Here is a 23774-nt window from a genome sequence, read left to right as displayed (position 1 = left end):
CAGGAAGGGGGTGGAGCAGGAGCCGCCTTACATACGGTATGATCAGTACAGGAAGGGGGTGGAGCAGGAGCCGCCTAACATACGGTATGATCAGTACAGGAAGGGGGTGGAGCAGAAGCCGCCTTACATACGGTATGATCAGTACAGGAAGGGGGTGGAGCAGGAGCCGCCTAACATACGGTATGATCAGTACAGGAAGGGGGTGGAGCAGGAGCCACTTTATACACAATGAAGGGATTTCACAACAGTATTTTATACAAATTTATTACAAAAATAAAATTAAATGAAGCGATAAATAAATGTTTAATGTCCATGCGAGTCCAGCATTTTTAATCTTTTCACCTCTGGGAGGATGGCGTCTAGATAATCGATTTCTGCAAAAGTAAATGAATAAATGAATGTAGGAAATACAAAACCAGAAGTCTAATAGGTTTTATGCGTAGCGTTCTAGGAAAACTCTGGAGGCTTAGAGGTGGAGGCGGTCATTTTCTCTTAGCGATCCACTCAGAGTCAGTGGTACCTCCAGTGCAGGGAGTACCGACGTTATGAAGTTATAACGTGTAATAAAACTAGTCTGTGCGCTCTGTCCGATTTCTTACTCTCTATAAGCAGAATGGTCATTGGACCAAGAGCAGCTGTTACACCCCCAATGCCACACAATACATTTCCTACCTAGGACATCGAGCAGCTCCTTGATTAACCCATCAAATGCTGGGAAGAACTCCTCGTGTTCCTCGATCTTGTTGATTATACTGCAAGAGGGAAAAGTAAAGCATTCAGGATTTTGGCATAGCGATCATGCAGATGCCGCCTGTTTCAGTGCATTCAGCGCTATGAGAGCACCGTTGCTGTACCTGTCTATGTCCAGAGTGCCGAGGATTTGCTGCAGCTTCTGGCTTTGCCCCTCTGCCTCTCTGCACAGTCCCCAAACAGCACTGACCAACGTGGCCGCACTGGCCAGGTCATCTGTAGAGAGACGGCAACGTGCAGGGTGAGTAAAGGGTGGGTCAGCCGGCGGAACAAATTATAGACAAGACTCAGTTTGGGGCGGAGAAGTGGGTCATTACCTAGGCCGAGGATGCTGCGCAGGTTCTTCATGGCGTTGTTCATCTCGCCGAGCTTGCTGTACACTTCGTTCATGCGCGGATAGACGCCGATCACAGATGGAACGTCGAACAGTTTCTGGAAGTGGGCGACCAGTGCCTGCAGCGTGTGGGGTGAAACACTGGTGGAATCCTGGAGACAAACAGAAACCACAAGAATAAGGAATAATAGGATTTTGGTACTTACCAGGTAAATCCTTTTCTTTGAATCCATTGGAGGCACTGGAGTACTCTTGGGATATGGACGGTGCGTAGCAAAGGAAGGCACATTTAAATATTTAAATGAGCAACCCTCCTCTTCCCTCCTCCATACTCCCAGGATCTTCAGTGTTTTTTGTTACTGAGCCGAATAGGAGCGACAGAGAAGTGAACAATGGAGAATTACATACATTATAAGATAACGGACAACCATAAAGTTGACACATAACGTTACTGACAACTAAACAGTTGACACCATAACCGATAGAACTTGAAAGTTTAAACCAGTCGGTGAGAATGTGTTACCATAAGATCCCCTGAACTTACCACAAACCAGGTAAAACTGCTCTGGGTGGGCGTCCAGTGCCCCCTATGGGCTGTAACACACACTCCGGTTTTTCCCGGATGGCAAAAAGCCGGACAAACTTTGTCCGGCTTTTTGCCATCCGGGAGAAACCGGCAGAGTCTGTCACACAGGACGGCTTTGAGCCGTGTGTGATGCTGTGCGCATGCGCAGCATCAGACACGGCTTCAGAAAAAACCGTTGTGTGTGAAAGCTCCCCTTCACACACATGGTTTACTGGCTCCAAAGACGGCCCGGCGGCCGCCCGGCCGCCGGACCTTCCAGTGGTGAGACCCGGCTGCAACCCGGCAGCCGGGCCGGGGCCGTGCAGTGTGAAGGGACCCTAGCCCTCACACTGTTAACTACAATGCCGGCACGGGAAAAAGACGTCCGGCTTTTTCCCGGCCGGCAAAAGCCGGGTAGTGTGTTTCAGCACTATGGATTCAAAGAAAAGGATTTACCTGGTAAGTACCAAAATCCTATTTTCTTTTTCATCCACTAGGGGTCACTGGAGTACTCTTGGGACGTACCAAAGCTTCCCCCGTGGGCGGGAGAGCTGTTTGGCACCTGTAACACTAGGCGGCCAAAGCTAGAAGCTGATGCCGCAAACGTATCAAACTTGTAAAAGCGCACAAACGTGTGCACTGCTGACCATGTAGCCGCACGGCAAAACTGCGTCGTAGAAGCCCCACGACCAGCTGCCCATGAAGTTCCCACAGAACGTGTGGAATGAGCCGTTACTAATGTAGGCGGCTGTAACCTAGCATGAAGGTAAGCCTGATGTATGGTCAGTTTAATTCATCTGGATAAAGTCTGCTTAGAAGCTGGCCAACCCATCTTGGCAGCATCAACGTATTCCTCTTACGAAATGTAGACGTTCGGGATACATAAACGCGTAATGCGCGTACCACAACCAAAGTTCCGGAATTTCCTGTTAACACAGGACCTACTATTGGTTGATTGAACTACTATTGGTTAATTGTGTGAAAAGATGACACTACCTTTGGCAAGAAAGCGGGATTCGTCCAAAGATCCGCTCTGTCATTATGAAACATTAAATACGGTGGCTTGCATGACAAGGCACCCAAAGTTGAAACACGACTTGCCGAAGCTAGGGCTAGAAGAAAAATAGTTTTCCAAGTGAGAAACTTTATCCACTTGCTGTAAGGGTTCAAAATATGAAGACTAAGAAATCTAAAACCAGCTTCAAGCCCCATGGCGCTGTAGGTGGAATGAATGGAGGCTGTACTCTGAGGACACCTTGCAGAAAAGGTGTGTACCGACGGCAATAGAGCCAATCGTCTTTGAAAATAAATTGACAACGCAGATACCTGCACCTTTAGTGTAGATAAACGCAGTCCTCCATATAACCCCGTCTGTAGAAATAACAAAAGACGGAATAACTTGAAAGATGATGTCGGAAACTTTCGAGCTTCACACCAACCTACATAGGCACGCCCAATTTTGTAATAATGAGCTGCCGTAACTGGCTTCCTAGCTCGTACATGGTTGGTATAACAAAATTTATTTATTTATTTTCATTTTTTTTTGTGTGGAATGCCCTCTCTTCTTAAGAGTGCGGTCTCAATAGCCACCCCGTCAAACGCCGCCGCGCTAACTCGGGGTAAAGGAACGGACCCTGTTGTAACAGGTCCGGACGTAGTAGGAGCGGACAAGGATCGTCTGCGAGTAGTCCGCGGAGATCTGAGAACCAAGCTCTCGGAGACCAATGAGGCGCTACTAGTATGACTGTGGCGGACTTTCTTGTGATCCGTTTTAGCAACAAAGGGAGGAGCGGAAACGGTGGAAATAGATACACGCGATTGTGAGAGCATCCGCCGCCACTGCCGTTGGATCGGATCTTGCGTTCTGGACACATACTGGGGCGTTTGGTGATTGTGGCGAGATGCCATCAGGTCCACTTGAGGGCAACCCCACCTGTGGACCAGCATGTGAAACACTTCTGGATTTAATGCCCCTTCCTCTGCATTAAAATCCCGACGGCTGAGATAATCCGCCTTCCAGTTGACCACTCCCGGAATGAACACTGCCGACAATAACACTTGGTGATGCTCGGGCCAAATGAGGATTCAAGCTACTTCCCGCATTGCCATGCGGCTTCTCGTTCCTCCTGGTTTGTTGATGTACGCGACCGCCGTCGCGTTGTCTGACTGCACCCGGACAGTCTGAGACCGAAGCATGTGCACTGCTTGCCGTAGCGCATTGTAAATTGCCCGTTGTCTCAGGACATTTATAGACAGCAATCTTTCGTGATCCGCCCAGAGACCATGGAGCTGACAATTTTGAACTACAGCTCCCCAACCTCTGAGTCTAGAGTCCGTCATTAGAATTATCCAATTCCAGACGCTGAATTGTTTTCCTGCGGTTAGATTGTGTACTTTGAGCCACCAGAGTAGAGATACTCTGGCCCGAGGCGACAACCTCACCCTGTGGTGAATCTGCAGATGCGAGCCCGACCACTGTGCGAGCACATGCAGTTGAAAAGGACGTGAGTGAAGTCTTCCGAACTGAAGCGCTTCGAAAGCCGCCACCATTGTGCCTAAGAGGCGAATGCACAAATGTACCGAGACTGTGCGTGGCTTGAGCACGAATTGTACCAGATGACGAATACTCTGTACTTTATGTTCTGGTAGGTAATTTCTTTAATCTACCGTATTGAGAATAATTCCTAGGAATTGAAGTCATTGAGACGAATTCAGAAGTGATCTCTTGAAGTTGACAATTCCACCGTGTTGAACTAGTACATGGTACGTTAGTAATGTATTTTGAAGGAGTATTTGTTGAACTAGAGCTGTGATGAGAAGGTTATCTAAGCACAGAACCATTATCACCAGCCGGGATCTGAGAATAACTTATCACAGACATCACCCCTGTGACAACCTGAGGCGCTGATGAGAAACCAAACAGGAGAGCTTGAATGATGGACTGCCAACGTCTAAGTATGCCAGATGTAGTGGCAAAATTTTGAACGCGTAAGAACGCATTCTTGACTTCTAGGGAGAATATGATTTCAGTGGTTGTAAACCTGCAATCACTGACCGCATGAATTCCACTGATTGAGCCACTTTTGGTATATAACAGTCGGCCGGCTGCGGTACTACAAAAAAATATTGTAATAACCTTGAATCTAGGAGACACTGAATTGCGGTCTACAGAACTGCCTTTTTGTCTTCTGACACAGGCTGGCTAGTTTTGGATCTAGCCTTGACAAACCACAGCAAAGGTGGTAGACAATGGAACTCTGTGTGTGACTGAACACTAATTATGTAACCGCAGATCTGTGGATTTCAGTATTAATGTCGAATGAGACATCAGAAGAATTGCTTGCACAAGAAGAAACAAGACAATTAAAAAACTTGCCATGCCATTGGCTTGTCAGCAGCCGTTGTGTCTGAACTACGGTTAAACCACCTTCTCGACCACGTGTAGTTGGGTCGTGTGTTGTAGGACAACTGAAAAAGACTGAGGTTTAAAAGATTTGAACCGTGGTGCAGTTTTGTAAGAACTGGTGTGGCAAAGGCTGTAAATAGACTCTCACGCCGGAGCGTGAGAACTGAAACTTCCTAATTTAGGAGTAAATAACACATTTCCGTGTAAGGCGACGCAAAGCGTCTGTCAACCACAAAGAGTGATGGTGGACTACGAGAACTAACATGGCTGACAGCTATAGCAGACATGCGGAAATTCTCAGGCGATATACTAATGTGAGTAACAAGCCGTCGAAACTGTTCTGAGGCCAGAACTGGCTATTAACTACGTCTGCGACTATAATGTCGGTAACCCAAACCCCAACTACAGCATAGACATTGCTTTTAGCATAGGTGGAATGTCCATTCTGACTAGTCATTAAGTGTAGGTGCAGGTGGGACCTGGACAGTTTCGACACCAAGAAATGCTGTCATAGACTTTGAATTAGGACTATGAACACACACACACACACCTGCACAGGCGCTCGCTGCGTTCTATCCTATAGGAACGCTTGCATTTGAAATAGGTTCCTTAGTGGCATTAAAAACTCCGAACCTTGCGTCTGGCATGGAATGTCTTTGTACCACACAGCCGATGTTAGCATGCGCCCTCTGATGGGTACTGTTTATTTATTATTTATTATCAGTTATTTATATAGCGCACACATACTCCGTAGCGCTTTCACAGAGAATACATGACCCTCCAGATGAGCATGTGACTTCGCTATAAACAGTTAGATGTAGCCGGCCAAATAGGATTAGGATATATGTACGGATGCGTACTGGTATTCCCACTGTGCACATGGATTCCCTTAGATAAGTAACGTGTACATAAACTAGAAAAGTATTGCTGCACACTTTCTTGTGACAGAAAATTCCTAACACCACCCCTGCTCCTCTAGTGGGGAAGTGTTGTAGGACCGCAGAAAAATTCCCTGGACAAAGAAACAGGAAATTGAGTTAAAATGGTGTCTAGCCATGTGCGTAGTGCCATGTGCTTTCACCATATGTTAAGCATATAAACAATAGAAATCAATTTCCAATTTACAGTAATGTTAGTCACAACAGATCAGGCATACATTACATATTACCGCCTATATATACATATGTAATATACTCCCTACGTATATATGACATACTACAATATGTGTAATACATTACCATGCATATATTAGATATAACAACATATGCATATTATTTATAACATATGCCTGCAATCGGGATCTGCGGATATAATCATTCCCCCCCCCCCCCCCCCCCCGTGTCCCGCGATCTCCCCCTGTGCAGCCGTAGTGCTCTCCCCTATCCCACTGACACAGCTAGCGGAGGGGAGCCGTAAAGCAGCGGGGGACAAATGCAGAAGCCCAGCGGCGGCAGCCTGTCTGTCCGCGGCTGGGCTGACTAGCGGGCAGCGGGAGCGCACTGTGATCAGAGTGCTCCCGCTGAGAACGATGTGCGGCCTGAGCGCCGGGCGGGCAGTGAGGCAGGCATCGGGCGGCTAGCAGGGTTTAAGTAGCGGTGTCCGTAGCGGCGGCCAGCGGGGAGCATGGAGCAGGCGGCCAGCGGCGGTAGACCACGCTCCCAGCACCTGCTGTGTGTCTGGGAGCGTGCAGTACTGGGGGAGTGCACTAACCTTGCGGAAGCTGTGGAAGCTAACCGCATGTAGCCTCTACTTCGTCTTGTGGCAGCAGCGCTGAAAGCGCCTGTTAGAAAAAAATATGACTCCTCTGAAATCTCCTCCACCCAGCGTGCACATGTGGAGGAGATGGCCGCTCAATCCCGGACCCTCACTTCTCTGTAAGTGGGGAAGGGACCGCATGCTGCCTGGCTGACACGGCCGTGCTTCTCTTGCAAGCGCCCACGTGTTAGCAGCGGCTGGAGGCAGTACAATTCCGGACCCACACTTCTTAGTAAGTGGGGAAGGTATTGTCTGTAAAATCAATCAAAAATGAAAGTTGTAAAAAGTAAAATCAAACGTGAGCTTTCAGCCCATGATGTGCTTCCTTGAGGCACATAAAAACACTGAGGATCCTGGGAGTATGGAGGAGGGAAGAGGAGGGTTGCTCATTTAAATATTTAAATGTGCCTTCCCTGCTACGCATCGTCCATATCCCAAGAGTACTCCAGTGACCCCTAGTGGATGAAAAAGAAAATAAATGTTCCACTCAGCCTAAGGATCAGTTTGTATACTGATCACTCAACGCGCTAATCGTGTGCGGAAGGAAACAACCAGCCAGATACAGGAAAGATCAGCATGTGCCGTATACTATACAGGAACACTGTAACAACCAGCCGGATACAGGAAAGATCAGCATGTGCCGTATACTATACAGGAACACTGTAACAACCAGCCGGATACAGGAAAGATCAGCATGTGCCGTATACTATACAGGAACACTAACAACCAGCCGGATACAGGAAAGATCAGCATGTGCCGTATACTATACAGGAACACTAACAACCAGCCGGATACAGGAAAGATCAGCATGTGCCGTATACTATACAGGAACACTGTAACAACCAGCCGGACACAGGAAAGATCAGCATGTGCCGTATACTATACAGGAACACTGTAACAACCAGCCAGATACAGGAAAGATCAGCATGTGCAGTATACTATACAGGAACACAGTAACAACCAGCCGGATACAGGAAAGATCAGCATGTGCAGTATACTATACAGGAACACTAACAACCAGCCGGATACAGGAAAGATCAGCATGTGCCGTATACTATACAGGAACACTAACAACCAGCCGGATACAGGAAAGATCAGCATGTGCCGTATACTATACAGGAACACTGTAACAACCAGCCGGACACAGGAAAGATCAGCATGTGCCGTATACTATACAGGAACACTAACAACCAGCCGGATACAGGAAAGATCAGCATGTGCCGTATACTATACAGGAACACTATAACAACCAGCCAGATACAGGAAAGATCAGCATGTGCAGTATACTATACAGGAACACTAACAACCAGCCGGATACAGGAAAGATCAGCATGTGCCGTATACTATACAGGAACACTGTAACAACCAGCCGGATACAGGAAAATAGGATTTTGGTACTTACCAGGTAAATCCTTTTCTTTGAATCCATAGGGGGCACTGGAGTACTCTTGGGATATGGACGGCTTCGCAGAAACAAAGGCACTGAATATTTAAATTTAGAACTCTCCACCCCTCCATATCCCAGAGTACCTCAGTGTACCACCTCAGTGTTTTTTACTGAGCGAACAAGAACTATAGAGAGGTTGACAATGGAGAATTCCTATCACATAACGGACAACAACAAAGTTGACCCATAACGTTACTGTCAACTAAACAGTTGACACCATAACCGATAGACCCTTATAATTTGAACCAATCGGTGAAAATGTGTTACCATAAGCTCCTCTGAACTTAATACAACCCAGGTAAAACTGCTCTGGGTGGGCGTCCAGTGCCCCCTATGGATTCAAAGAAAAGGATTTACCTGGTAAGTACCAAAATCCTATTTTCTTTTTCATCCACTAGGGGTCACTGGAGTACTCTTGGGACGTACCAAAGCTTCCCTCGTGGGCGGGAGAGCTGTTTGACACCTGTAACAGTAGGCGGCCAAAGCTAGATGCTGATGCCGCAACCGTTTCATAACGTGTAAACGCGCACAAACGTGTGCACTGAAGACTATGTAGCCGCGTTGTAAATGCTCTACGACCAACTGGTCATGACATTCCCACAGAACCTGTGGAATGAGCTATTACTGACGTAGGCGACTGTAACTTAGCCTTAAAGTAAGCCTGACTTGTAGTCATTTTTATCCAACTGGATAATGTCTGCTGAGAAACTGGCTAACCCCAGTTGGCAGCATCCTAGAGAACAAACAACGTATCCGTATTACGAACTGTACGACCTGTGTAGACGTTCGGGACATATAGACGCGTAATGCGTGTAGCACATACAGAATTCTAAAATGTGCTTTAACACAGGAACCACTATTGGTTTATTGATGTGAAAATAAGAAATCGGAATTCGTCCGAAGTTCTGCTTTGTCATGAGAAAACCCAAATCCGGTCGGTGGCTTGGACTACAAGGCACCCAAATGTGAAAACAAAGCCCTTGCCGAAGCGAAGGCTAGAAGAAAAACGTTTTCCAAGTGAGAAACTTAATCCCCATTTGTTGTAAGGGTTCAAAATATGAAAACTGTAAGAAATCTGAACCCAGCTTCAAGTCGCATGGCGCTGTAGGTGGGATAAATGGAGGCTGCACCTTGATGACACCTTGTAGAAAAGGTGTGTACCGACGCAATAGAGTCAAATGTCTTTGAAAATAAATTGACTACACAGATACCTTCACCCTTAGTGAAGATAAACGCAGTTCTCCATCCCACCCCGTCTGTAAATTAACAGAAAACGGGTAACTTGAAAGATGATGTCGGAAACTTCCGAGCTTCACACCCACCTATATAGGCACACCAAATTTTGCAATAATGAGCTGCCGTAAGCGGCTTCCTAGCTCGTAACATGGTTGGTATAACCAATACTGTAATGCCCTCGTAACATGGTTGGTATAACCAATATTGTAATGCCCTATGTCTTTTCTTAAGAAGGCGGTCTGAACCACCACCCCGTCAACCGCAGCCGCGGTACATAGGTAAATAGGGGTAAAAGAACGGTCCCTGTTGTAACAGGTTGGACGTATTATGAGCGGCAAAGATCGTGTGCGAGTATTCCTTGGAGATTCGAGAAGCAAGCTCTCCGAACCCCATGAGATATCACTATTATGACTGTGACGTAACTGTCTTATGATCCGTTTTAGCAACGGAGAGAGCAGCAGAAAATGGTGGAGCCAGATACACGAGGCTGTATGACCACGCGAATGTGAGAGCCTCCCCCGCCACTGCCCTTGTGATCTGTCGTTCTGTACACATACTGAGCGTTTGTAATTGTGGCGAGATGCCATCATGTACACCTGAGGGTAACCACCCCTGTGGATCCACATGTGAACCACCTCTGGATTTAATGCCCAGTTTCCTGGAAGAAAATTCCGACGGGTGAAATCATCTGTCTAACAGATGTCCACTCCCGGAATGAACCCCGTCGACAACATCACCTAATGGTGTTCTGGGCAATTGAGGATTCGAGCTACCTTTCGCATTACCATGTGGTTTCTCGGTCCTCCCTGGTTGTTGTGTATGCAACTCCCGTTGCGTTGTCTGACTGTACTTGGACAGACTGAAAGCGAAGCATGTAGTGCATTGTAAATTGCACGGAGTTCCAGGACATTTATAGACAGCAATCTGTCTTGATCCGTTTTAGAACCCCTGTCGCTGACCTTTTTAACTACAACTCCTCAACCTGTGAGACTCTTGTCCAGAGTATATACACCCTCGGCCCCCTGTGGGAAACGCAAGTGAAACCCGGGGAACTAAAGCGCTTTGAAAACACATCATTGTTCCTAATAGGCGAATACACCAATATACCGCTAGTGTGCGTGGCTTTTGCACTAATTGTACTAGATGGTATATTTGTTCTTCCTGGTGTAGTAGGTAAATTTCTTTGATTTACCGTATTTATAATCTTACCTAGGAATTGAAGTCATTCAGACGGAATTAGATGCGATTGTTTTTTGAACTTGACCTGCCACCGTGGTGTACGTTAGTAGCTCAAGTAAGAGGAACCTCTGTTGAGACAGAGTTCTTATGATCAGATCGTGTAAGTATGGAACGATTGTCACCGCCAGAGCTCTGAGATGAGCCATCATCACCCACATCACTTTGGTGAATACCCGAGGCGTTGATAAGAGGCCAAACGGTAGAACCTAAAAATGGTTAATGGGTGTGGCGTATTGCAACACGCATTGTGAAGATCAAGCGCAATCATGCAATTTTGTGGCTCCAAATATGCAAGTACTAACTGGTAGTAAGTGACTTGCTGATTGAGATTGCGACGGAGCCCTTCGGCTTCGTTACTCCAAACAGAGGGGAATAAATAACCCTGACTCTGTTGGTGTACCAGGTCTGGAAATAAAACAGCTGCAACCAGCAGAGACTGAATGGCCACCTGCCAAAACACCTAGTTTCGTCCGACAGAGGCAGTATTTTAAACTGTAAATAGCGGATACATCCATGAGTAGATGTTTGGAAACCCGGCAAATGTCACGTGTAAAGGCGCGCTTCCACAATTGGAAATTCGAGATGGGCTGAGAGGCCGTTAAGCCACTGGCTTGTTGACTTTAGCACCTTGGCGTTACCAGTCGTGACTGTTTCTGTACCACAGCCTTGAAAAGAGTGAAGTCTAAAGGGATTAAACGTCGGGCCAAAGTATTTTCGTTTTGATACCGGAGGCCTGAATATTAAATTTAGAACCAAACAACTTCTGGCCTTGTTTTGGTGAAACTAGCGACGATGAAAAGCGAGAATCAAAGTAACAGGTCTCAGCAGAAGCTTTACCGAGATACTCTGCAGCTTTTTATTAACAGTGATCGTCATTGTTTCCATACATAGAGCGTCTAGTAATCCAAATTTGTTTGTCACAGACGAATTCACCAATGACGGATTGTCCCATTTAGATGTGGAAAACGGGTAAATAGGGTTAAATGTTAGTCAGATATTCTAAATAATAACTCATTGAAGATCTGTTGTTTATGAAAATCGACAGACTAGATGTTAAAGTCTACTTAGTCTCTGTAACAATTGAGACACTGACTTACTGGTTATTAGCAATGTATGGTTGTCAAAACACCCACTATCTGACTGCTGGTCTAATGTACCCTTCTCACTTGTAGTATCGTTGTGAGAATTGACATAAAATTGTCAGATTAAATTATAAGACCAGTTAAATTAACACCTTGGTACCCAAAGGGAAAATTGGACCTTTGGAAATACTGAGACTCCTTTGTTAGAGCTGGCGGAGTGAACTCCGATATTACCGCTCCATCGAGCGGAGTTATGTTTAACATAGGATCTAGGACTGACACGGCTTACGGAGTGGAACCGTACAAACCAACAGAATTTGTGGTAGATTTATGTACAGACATTGTAGTAAACCTTATATGTAGTCTGTGTTGGAGGCTTACCCCACAGACAGACACCCCAATAGCCAAAGTAACAGACACTTGCACTAATTAGTAAAATGTTTACTTAAGGTGCGTTATATATATATATATATATATATATATATATATATATCTATGGCTAAATACAGTTTACATGGGCCTATGTGAAACCTGAACCAAATTTCCCACTAACACCCCTGCGCCTCCGGTGGCGTAGAGATGTAGTGTAGGAATGTTCTGGAATTATCCCTGGAAGAAACAGGAAACATGATTAAAAATGGCCCCCATACCATGCTTACATTGAAACTCATAGGAGAAGTTACAATACCTGCTGCCACGGAGAATCACAGTCTAGTATACACTGATAAAAACACAGTCTAGTATACACTGATAAAAACACAGTCTAGTATACACTGATAAAAACACAGTCTAGTATACACTGATAAAAACACAGTCTAGTATACACTGACATGCAGGTTACAATACAATCACAGACAGGTCATATTTAACATAAGCTCTGGCTGCAGTTATTATGTATTAATATCTTCTATAGATAATCTGTTATTATTAATAACTTATATAGATAATATAGATATATATAGACTCAACAGCCTATTACTTGTATCATTTGGCAGCTGCAGCCACGCAGAAATCTGCCAGATCCCCCACTCCCTCCCCCTTCCCTGTACTCCCTGTAGCGCTGTGTCTCAGCGGGGAGCCGGGAAGCTTATTGCAGGGAGGCGAAGGACCCAGAGCAGCAGTGATCGGCTGGCCGGAGCGCGGCGTCGCTAGGCAAGCTGCGCGGTGCCTGTTTGTCCGTCTGACTGAACACACGGATTGAAGTTCTGTGCGGCGGGTCTCCCTGTGTGAGCACCGCTGGCGGCCGTGGCGGGCGGCGTGCGGGAGGAAGAAGCGCCTGTTGGGGGACGGAGCGTGGAGCGTCTGAGCGGCAGACAGGGCACTGGCGTTACAGCGGTCGCTTTACCCACGGACCCCACACAGCGGGACGGCAGCCTGCGCTGACCGTCCCGTTTCCCCAGCATACCTTTTGTAGAAAGGTCTGCGACACTTCCTTCATGCTGCGACGGGCTTCTGTCTTAAAGCTCTGTCCAGCTTCTCAGATCATGGCTGCGACGGGGCTTCTATGTGTAAGCTCCGTCCAGCTGTTCAGATGATGGCTGCGACGGGCTTCTATTTGTAAGCTCCGTCCAGCTCTTCAGTCATCTCCAGTCATGGCTGCGACGGGGCTTCTATGTGTAAGCTCCGTCCAGCTCTTCAGTCATCTCCAGTCATGTCTCCAGCTTGCAGGAGACAGTGGGCTGCCTGTGGCTGTGAGGGTGCTCTTTGTGAGGACCGACACGCCATGCGCTGCCTTGCAGCGGCACCATCCCGGACCCATGTTTTTATAGAAACTGGGAAGGGAAGTGTAAAAATTAAAAATGAAAAAGTAAAAATGAAAAATTAATAAAAATCTTCCACAAAGTGTGGGAACTCCCACAAGCCGATGTTAATGCTTTGAGCACGGAAAAAACACTGAGGTCGTACACTGAGGTACTCTGGGATATGGAGGGGTGGAGAGTTCTAAATTTAAATATTCAGTGCCTTTGTTTCTGCGAAGCCGTCCATATCCCAAGAGTACTCCAGTGACCCCTAGTGGATGAAAAAGAAAGATCAGCATGTGCCGTATACTATACAGGAACACAGTAACAACCATCCGGATACAGGAAAGATCAGCATGTGCAATATACTATACAGGAACACTGTAACAACCAGCCGGATGCAGGAAAGATCAGCATGTGCCGTATACTATACAAAAACACTAACAACCAGCCGGATACAGGAAAGATCAGCATGTGCCGTATACTATACAGGAACATTATAACAACCAGCCGGATACAGGAAAGATCAGCATGTGCCGTATACTATACAGGAACACAGTAACAACCAGCCAGATACAGGAAAGATCAGCATGTGCCGTATACTATACAGGAACACTTTAACAACCAGCCGGATACAGGAAAGATCAGCATGTGCCGTATACTATACAGGAACACTATAACAACCAGCCGGATACAGGAAAGATCAGCATGTGCCATATACTATACAGGAACACTGTAACAACCAGCCGGATACAGGAAAGATCAGCATGTGCCGTATACTATACAGGAACACTATAACAACCAGCCGGATACAGGAAAGATCAGCATGTGCCGTATACTATACAGGAACACTAACAACCAGCCGGATACAGGAAAGATCAGCATGTGCCGTATACTATACAGGAACACAGTAACAACCAGCCGGATACAGGAAAGATCAGCATGTGCCGTATACTATACAGGAACACTGTAACAACCAGCCGGATACAGGAAAGATCAGCATGTGCCGTATACTATACAGGAACACTGTAACAACCAGCCGGATACAGGAAAGATCAGCATGTGCCGTATACTATACAGGAACACAGTAACAACCAGCCGGATACAGGAAAGATCAGCATGTGCCGTATACTATACAGGAACACTAACAACCAGCCGGATACGGGAAAGATCAGCATGTGCCGTATACTATACAGGAACACTAACAACCAGCCGGATACGGAAAAGATCAGCATGTGCAATATACTATACAGGAACACTGTAACAACCAGCCGGATACAGGAAAGATCAGCATGTGCCGTATACTATACAGGAACACAGTAACAACCAGCCGGATACAGGAAAGATCATATACTATATAAGAACATTGTAACAAATGGATAAAAGTGTGGATGTTTCATAATATGGATTAAATAAATGTTACAAAGAAGAATAGTTACTAACAAGGTGGAGAAAGACATTTTTGGGCTGAACATTAATAAGTGCCTCAGGCCTCATTAAGGCTCTGAATGAATGCATAGACTGGGTTCACACAATGGTGCCTCTATACAAATGAAGCTTTGGTGATGGGTGTAAAGATCTGCAGTTGTGCGACAGTCAGGACAGGGGTCGGTACCTGTTTCCTACTATCCACGTCTTCCACCATTGTGTCCACAAGGAGCAGAAGTTCCTCCACTCGGACACTATCGGACGGCTCTTGTGTTCTGTTCAACTGCTGGTCCGGTAGGAGCTTCTGACTCAGCGTCCGCAATGCTCGGTGTAGGGCCTTCCAGAGAGAAAGGGCCTGGGTCAGTTACTGTTGTGTTATTTTCCAACCCTCTACTAGAACATCGGAGGTCACTGATGAAGCAAAACGCCTCTGTTCCACTCAGCAGACTATTCTCTGCTCTAGGAGAGTTCCGCTGCTAACCAGTGCGGAAAAAAGACGACAAAATGTCTCATAACCGCCCAACCACCTTCCAAATCAGTGCTGCGGCCTTCATTTCATGGAATCATTTTATTATTATTCTCATAAAATCAGATTTTTATGAGTTCATGTTACCCCAATATATGGGATACATTATTCATGACAATGATGGGACACCCATATTACGCATGTCCTGAGAGTGAGGGGACACTGGGACTGTCTGTATTACACGTGTCCTGAGAGTGAGGAGACACCGGGACTGTATATATTACACGTGTCCTGAGAGTGAGGAGACACCGGGACTGTATGTATTACACGTGTCCTGAGAGTGAGGAGACACCGGGACTGTCTGTATTACACGTGTCCAAAGAGTGAGGGGACACCGGGGCTGTATGTATTACATGTGTCCTGAGGGTGAGGGGACACCGGGAATGTCTGTATCACATGTGTCCTGAGTGTGAGAGGACACCGGGACTGTCTGTATTACATGTGTCCTGAGAGTGAGGGGACACAGGGACTGTCTGTATTACATGTGTCCTGAGAGTGAGGGGACACCGGGACTGTATAACTTAAGATATATGCTTCATTACCAAAGTACAACAAAACAATGGTAAAACATGTAGATTAGACCTCAAGTCCCTAAATATGTGCCGTCTTCGCTTATTAAAAAACCTAATCTCACTCAGCAAATGAAAATGTGCCCATGAATAAACAGAGATGTGCTGGCATGCCTACTGTGTAAGGAACTCAAGCTGCAGAATTCCAGCCAAAAACTGGCACAAACAAATGCCAAAATAGGATTTTAGTCCAAAAGTAGTCCAAAAGGGATACTGGGGATCACTTAGTACGATGGGGTATAGATGGAGGAGCCGATGCACTTTTTATTTCTTCTACTGGGTGTGCTGGCTCCCCTCTATGCCCCCTCCTACAGCCAGTCTAGGTAAAACTGTGCCCAAAGGAGATTGGACCTACTTGAGAGAAGGAATATAACAACAACAACAACAACAACGACGAGTGGTGAGATTCACACACCAGACAAGGCCACGCACTGAGACGGGCGCCCAATATCCCTTATGGACTACGAGAAAAAGATTTACCCGTAGGTACTAAAATCCTATTTTCGCTAGCATTCATAAGGGATATTGGGGACACATTAGTACGATGAGGAAGTCCCAAAGCTTCAAGAACGGGCGGGAATGTGCGGAGACTACTGTTGCACTGCCTGCCCAAACTGGGTATCCTTTTTGGCCAGGGTATCAAACTTGTAGAACTTCACAAAAGGTGTTCGTCCCCGACCAGGTAACAGCTCGACATAATTGCAAGGCCGAGACTCCACAGGCAGCCGCACAGGAAGACCCCACCGATCTTGTAAAGTGGGCCTTCAGAGACTGAGGAAGAGGTAAGGCTGCTGACACATAGTCCTGTTGGATAGTAAGCCTAATCCAAAGAGCAATGGACTGCTTTGAAGCAGGGCACCCCTTTTTCTGCGCATCTTAGAGCACAAACAAGGAATCCGTCTTTCTGATTCGAGCTGTCCTCTTGACATAGATCGTTAAAGCTCACACAGCATCCAATGTCTCCGGAGGAGTAGAAGCGCCAGAATTAGACGGAACCACAATAGGTTCGTTCAAATGGAATGCAGAGACAACTTTCGGAAGAAACTGCTGCCTAGTCCTGAGCTCTGCTCTGTCTCCATAAAAGACCAAGTATGGACTTTTACACGATAAGGCCCCCAATTCTGAGACAACATTACAGTCTTCCACGTAAGGTGCTTGTCTTCCACCGTCATACCAGGAGGACTGTAGAAACTTCAATACCACATCCAAATCCCAGGGTGCCGTTGGTGGCACAAAGGGAGGCTGTATGTGAAGTAACAAATAAAAACGGAATAATTCAGCGCTGATAGCTAGATAGATATATATTTAAGAAATTTATTGTTTAAGAATATACGTCACTGATTCTTAATATAATTACATATATTTACTGTTGCAACAGAAATTAAAAAATAAAAAATATGGTACCAAAAAATAAATTATATATGTTTTAAAAGTTCCAAAGAATAGGGCTAGGATCAACACTGCTTAATTGTGAAATGCTGGGTAAAAGCAAGATGCCTTATCCTGGGGAAATGTATATACGGTGTTACCAGTTCATTAAGGTGAGTCCTCCAGTCGGTTAGCACTCCGTAGATATTGGGGGGAATTATTTTCTTTTTTCAGACACTTTTTTTCTTCAAACTATGGGTACGGCCATGGGGACCAGGTTTGCCCCGAGCTACGCTAACCTCTACGTGGGCCAACTAGAGGACCAATACGTGTGGCAAAGCGGGCTCGGGGACAGGCTGGTCTTCTATGGCCGATACATAGATGACCTTTTTATTATTTGGGATGGGGATTTGGAATCTTTTTCACAATTTGTTTCCTTTCTTAATAACAACACTTATAATTTACAGTTCACCTCTAATTTCAGTAAAACCAATATTTCCTTCCTGGACATAGCCTTAAATATTGAGGATAATCATATCTTGACCACGAACTTTGTGAAAGAAGTAGGGAACAATGGTTATCTGCACTATAAAAGCGCACACTATGACCCCTGGAAAAATAACATCCCAAGGGGCCAACTAATGCGACTTCGCAGAAACTGTTCTACTATAGAATCCTTTCTGTCGCAAGCGGATCAATTGTTACAGAAATTCAGAGATAGAGAATATCCTCAGTACATCTTGGAAGCCGCCCTAAAAGAGACAGTGGCAATGGACAGACAGTCATTATTGATTCATAAACCTAAAACTGTACATCAGGATAAAAATAGAGAGCTGGCCTTCATTTCAAAGTTTAATAACGAATCAAAAAATATCAAATCAATCATTAAACGCAATTACCCTATGCTGAAAAGTGACCCCCTCCTGTCTAAAATACTTCCCCATAACCCAGAGTTCATATTCAAGAAAAACAAGTCATTGAAAACAATTCTAGCCCCCAGCCAATTGAAAAACGTACATTCAAAGATCACTAAAGATATTCCACGGCTATCCCCATTGATTAATGGTTCCTATAAATGTGGGGCTAATCGATGCACAACCTGTCTGTATATGTGTAATAAAACCAAAGAAGTTGTCTCTCCTGTAGATCAGAGAATTCTTAAAATATCGAGTTTTATTAATTGTAATACCACTTGGGTCATTTATCGCCTGCAGTGTAGCTGTAAACTGAACTATGTAGGTAGGACAACTAGAAGCCTAAAAATTAGATTTATGGAACACCGTAGGAACATTACTAATGGAATGACTAATCATAGTGTCCCGAGACATTTTCTTAAATTCCATAACAAAGATCCATCATCCTTATCTATTACAGGCTTAGAACATATTAAGAAAACAGAGAGAGGAGGTGATAGATATACACGTCTGTGTAAACAAGAAATATTCTGGACATTTCAGCTCGATTCACTATATCCTAGTGGCCTCAATGAGGCGCTAGAGCTGAATGTACTTCTCTGAAAGAGAGTTGTCATTCAGAAATTAGAGAGCTGATGTGTCCTGAAATTGACCAATATAAAACCTGTAATGTATTGTTAGACCCTGTTCCGAGTGGCCCACATAATAAAGCGTTAGAATCATATCAGATGATCTCAAGCGGATAAAAACCCTTTGTATATAGCACAACCTGATTAGTTACTAGAATAAGATTTATTGTTATTTATAAATAATGGATCTGTGTACTTTGATAACGACTTTAGACCAAAATGTTTATTTCTAAAGACTTATGAACTGAGATAAATCATTTACTTGAGACCAATATATTACATTGAAAATATCCTGTATAATTAACATCCTTTTTTTAGAATGCCCTGTTAAACATCCTTTAGTGTTAAAATATACACTGTGCGTATAATAAAAACCTAAGAACCATTTATTATATTATTGAAAGAAGAAAAATGATATGACTACAGGATTAATATGTTTAGGTCTCACTTTTTTATATTTTTCATATTTTTTGCATTTATTATATCCGATACCAGGAACGTGATTTTAGTCCGTAGGGGAGGAATATATAAGCTTATGTCCCAATAGTGACGCGGTGGGATGATATGGGACAACACTTTCTTTCCTGATAGGGTTAAACCACCAATCACTATCTCAAAGTTTAATAATATTACGGATTCCTAGTGTTGCTAAGTAACAGGACGTAGGCCAATCAATTGACTGGGATGGAGGTCATGTGATCTGACTGCTATAGAACAGTCCCTCCATCTGAAAAAGTATGTTTAAGGTTTCAATAAAGCTTTGTTTCCTAGCGATGATGTAAATAACTTGGTCACGTGATCGGAACCCGGTCACGTGACCTACTCTGACTGCGATATAGGTCATGTGATCCCCCATCCTGAGGATGTGTTCGGGGTCTGATTAAAGATTAACATTGTTGCCTAGCGATAATTTAGACACTAAGACCACGAGATCGGAATCCGGTCATGTGACCTACTTTGATAAGCAATATAACCTCCCTTCCATTAAAACGAAAGAGAGGCCTGGAACGTACGCCTGTATTGTTGCTATAATGTCTTCCTATTTCCGGGCAAGCGATCACGTGACCCGTATCAATTTAATAAACAGTGTTTTTTAAGGTTTATATAACTTGCTTTTTAGTGCTTAACAGGACTGTCTTCTGGCACTATATACAATGATATAATTAGATTTTGATTGCGATATAGGTCATGTGATTTCCCTCCCGAGAATATGTTCGGGGTCTGAATAAAGATTTACATGGTTGCTTAGCGATAATGTAGATGCTAAGGTCACGTGATCGGGATCCGGTCATGTGACTTACTCTGACAAGTAACATAACCTCCCTTTCATTAAAACGAAGGAGAGGTCTGAAACGCACGCCTGTATTACTGTTATAATGTCTTCCCATTTCCGGGTCAAGCGATCACGTGACCCGCATCAATTTAATAAATAGTGTTTTTTAAGGTATTTACACAACTCGTTTTTACTAGTGTTTAATAGGACTGTCTTCTGATATTATATAGAATGATGTAATTAAATTAGTGTGTCAATTTGACAACTTTATTAACTGATTGTGAATTGCACACCTGAGGCACATCATGATCAACACTGCTTTATAAGGGCTTCATTCACACTGCATCCACACCTTGAAAAAGCTGCACCCTAGCAGTGAAACGCGTTGGTGACACAGACTGGGACCCTCATACTGCAAGAACTGCCGACCATCCAACTTGGGAACGGTGAACCCCATGGAATAAATTTAGGGAAGATATCTGCATCGGGACCTGCCATGGTTCTATTCCCAACCTAATTCCAACACGGGACTACCAAAACAAGTGAGAGAACCCCCCAATATCTACGGAGTGCTAACCGACTGGAGGACTCACCTTAATGAACTGGTAACACCGTATATACATTTCCCCAGGATAAGGCATCTTGCTTTTACCCAGCATTTCACAATTAAGCAGTGTTGATCCTAGCCCTATTCTTTGGAACTTTTAAAACATATATAATTTATTTTTTTGTACCATATTTTTTATTTTTTAATTTCTGTTGCAACAGTAAATATATGTAATTATATTAAGAATCAGTGACGTATATTCTTAAACAATAAATTTCTTAAATATATATCTATCTAGCTATCAGCGCTGAATTATTCCGTTTTTATTTGTCCTTTAAAGGGTCTAACTAGCCCTTCTTATTCAGCAGCTTGAGGATCTAAAACACCTGTCAGCGCCATCTCTACCTTGGTAGTTCAATTTTTGTATGTGAAGTAACCCTTACAAGAAGGTCTGAACTACTGGCAACATTGCCAACAACTTCTGGAAAAAAATAGAGGGCCGAAATCCGAACCTTAAGGGAGCCCAGACGCAGGCCCATATCCACTCCAGCCTGGAGGAAATGCAAGAAGCGCCCCAGGTGAAAATCCGCAAAAGGATACATGCTCTCTTCGCACTAAGAGACATATCTCCTCCAGATATTATGGTAGTGCTTTTATATCACAGGCTTCCTGGCCTGAACCATGGTTGTAATAACTTTCTTGGAAAGGCCCTTGTGAGCTAGGATGTTCCCCTCAACCTCCAAGCCGTCAAACGAAGTCGTCATAAGTTCGGGTAGATGAATGGTCCTTGTTGCAGAAGATCTTTTCTCATTGGCAGATGCCAAGGGTCTGCGATATACATGTCCAGAAGATCCGCGTACCATGCCCTCCGAGGCCAATCAGAATTGCCTGGACACCCTGATTCCTGATTCGCTTTAGCACCCTCGGGAGCAAAGGAATTGGAGGAAACAGGTAGACCAGCCAGTAAGGCCAGGGGATCGCCTAAGGTTCCCTGGTTCTTGAGCAATACCAGCAGGTCGATGATCTGTTGAAACAACTGTTGGTGGAGACCCAACTCTCCCGGGTGCAGATCGTGACGACTCCGGAAGTCCGCTTCCCAGTTGTCCACCCCCGGAATGAAGATGGCGGACATTGCTCTTTCGTTTCTTTCTGCCCAAAGGACTATCTTTGACACTTCTCGCATGCAGGATCTGCTTTTTGTCCCTCCTTGTCAATTTATGTAAGCCACCGCCGTGGCGTTGTCCGACTGAACTTGGGTCGCCCGATCTCTGAGCAGAAGAGAGCCCTGAAGCAAAGCATTGTAGATCGCCCGAAGTTCCAGAATGTTAATCGGAAGTAGGGCTTCTTGGGCTGACCTTCTGCCCTGGAACTGAGCCCCTTGGGTGACAGCTACCAATCCTCGCAGACTAGCATCCGTCGTTAGGAGGATTGAATCCTGAAACTTCGACCATCCAGCAGGTTTGAGGACTGTAGCCACCACAGGAGGGAAATCCTGGCCTGAGGTGAGAGACGTATGATCCAATGCATCGGAAGATGTGATCCGACCACTTGCTCAGGAGATCCAATTGAAATGTTCTGGCATGGAACCTGCCGTACTGGATCGCCTCCTATTAGGCTACCATCTTTCCCAACAGTCGGATGCAAAGATGGATAGATATCAGATTTGGCCTCAGAACCGCACGGACCATCTTCTAGAGTGTCCTTGCCTTGGACTCTGGGAGGAATACCTTCTGAGCCACTGTATCCAGAATCATCCCTAAAAACAGGAGCCGCTGAGTAGGCTCCAGGGCCAGTATTTACTAAAAATCCGAGTTTGGTCGATTTGTGTTTTTTTTTCTAAGTCCCAATCCGGGAATGTACTAAGCACCAATCTCGGCAGTGTCTGGTCTATTCGTAATGGTTTGAATGACAACGTCCCGAAATACGAATGAATAGACCATCGGTCAAACGCGGCTGTTATTTCATAGAATACGGCCATTCACTATTCATTCGTATTTGGGTGTTAGTTTCTGAGTGCTCAAGTGCAGGTCTGTTTTTTTTCGAATCGTTAAAAAAAGCAGCAAAAAAATAGACCTGCTTTTTCCAGTCGAGTTTGGATAACCATGCACGGATCAGTGAGATCTGTGCATGGTTATCTATGGGAAAGGGTCTGTTTAGTTTAAAATCTGGAAAAAAAAAAAAACCAGCCTCGGGCTCTTTGAGCCGATCCTGGTTGAAAAAATATGGGGGGAAAAATGACAGGGGTTCCCCCATATTTAATCAACCAGCACCGGGCTCTGCGCCTGGTCCTGGTTCCAAAAATACGGGGGACAAACAGCGTAGGGGTCCCGCGTATTTCTGAAACCAGCACCGGGCTCCACTAGCTGGGGAGATAATGCCACAGCCGGGGGATACTTTGATATCGGTCCCTGCGGCCGTGCCATTAAAACCCCAACTAGTCACCCCTGGCCGGGGTACCCTGGAGGAGTGGGGACCCCTTCAATCAAGGGGTCCCCCCCTCCAGCCACCCAAGGGCCAGGGGTGAAGCCCGAGGCTGTCCCCCCCATCCAAGGGCGGCGGATGGGGGGCTGATAGCCTTGTTGAAAAAATGTGAATATTGTTTTTAGTAGCAGTACTACAAGTCCCAGCAAGCCTCCCCCGCAAGCTGGTACTTGGAGAACCACAAGTACCAGCATGTGGTGGAAAACCGGGCCCGCTGGCACCTGTAGTACTACTACTAAAAAAATACCCCAATAAAAACAGGAGACACACACCTTGAAAGTATAAGTTTATTACATACATGCACACCTCCAAACATACATACTTACCCATGTTCACACGAGGGCCGGTCCTCTTCTCCATGTAGAATCCATGGGGTACCTGTGGAAAAAATTATACTCACATAATCCAGTGTAGATCGGTCCTCTTCTGTTCTTTTTGTAATCCACGTACTTTGCAAAATAAAAAAACGGACACCCGACCACGCAC

General features: G+C 45.1%; 1 protein-coding gene across 2 annotated transcripts in view; it reads right to left on the bottom strand.

Moving 5' to 3' along the window:
- Window positions 1-248: 248 nt before the first annotated feature.
- CEP70 (centrosomal protein 70) overlaps window positions 249-23774 on the bottom strand; it is a 109062-nt gene continuing 85536 nt past the window's right edge. Inside the window, exons 14-18 of one of the 2 annotated variants that reach the window (XM_063932811.1) lie at window positions 15169-15318; window positions 1068-1236; window positions 855-966; window positions 673-752; window positions 249-374 (exon numbers count right to left, since the gene is read on the bottom strand). In XM_063932811.1, the coding sequence (XP_063788881.1) occupies window positions 304-374; window positions 673-752; window positions 855-966; window positions 1068-1236; window positions 15169-15318 (582 nt within the window). In that variant the 3' untranslated portion in view covers window positions 249-303. The remainder of the gene's footprint in view (window positions 375-672; window positions 753-854; window positions 967-1067; window positions 1237-15168; window positions 15319-23774) is intronic. The other variant, XM_063932812.1, reaches the window with a different exon arrangement.

This window comes from Pseudophryne corroboree, chromosome 7, assembly GCF_028390025.1.
Source record: "Pseudophryne corroboree isolate aPseCor3 chromosome 7, aPseCor3.hap2, whole genome shotgun sequence".
Taxonomy (NCBI): Eukaryota; Metazoa; Chordata; class Amphibia; order Anura; family Myobatrachidae; genus Pseudophryne; species Pseudophryne corroboree.
The sequence above is the reverse complement of the archived record's forward strand: the minus strand, read 5'-3'. Positions and strand labels throughout refer to the sequence as shown.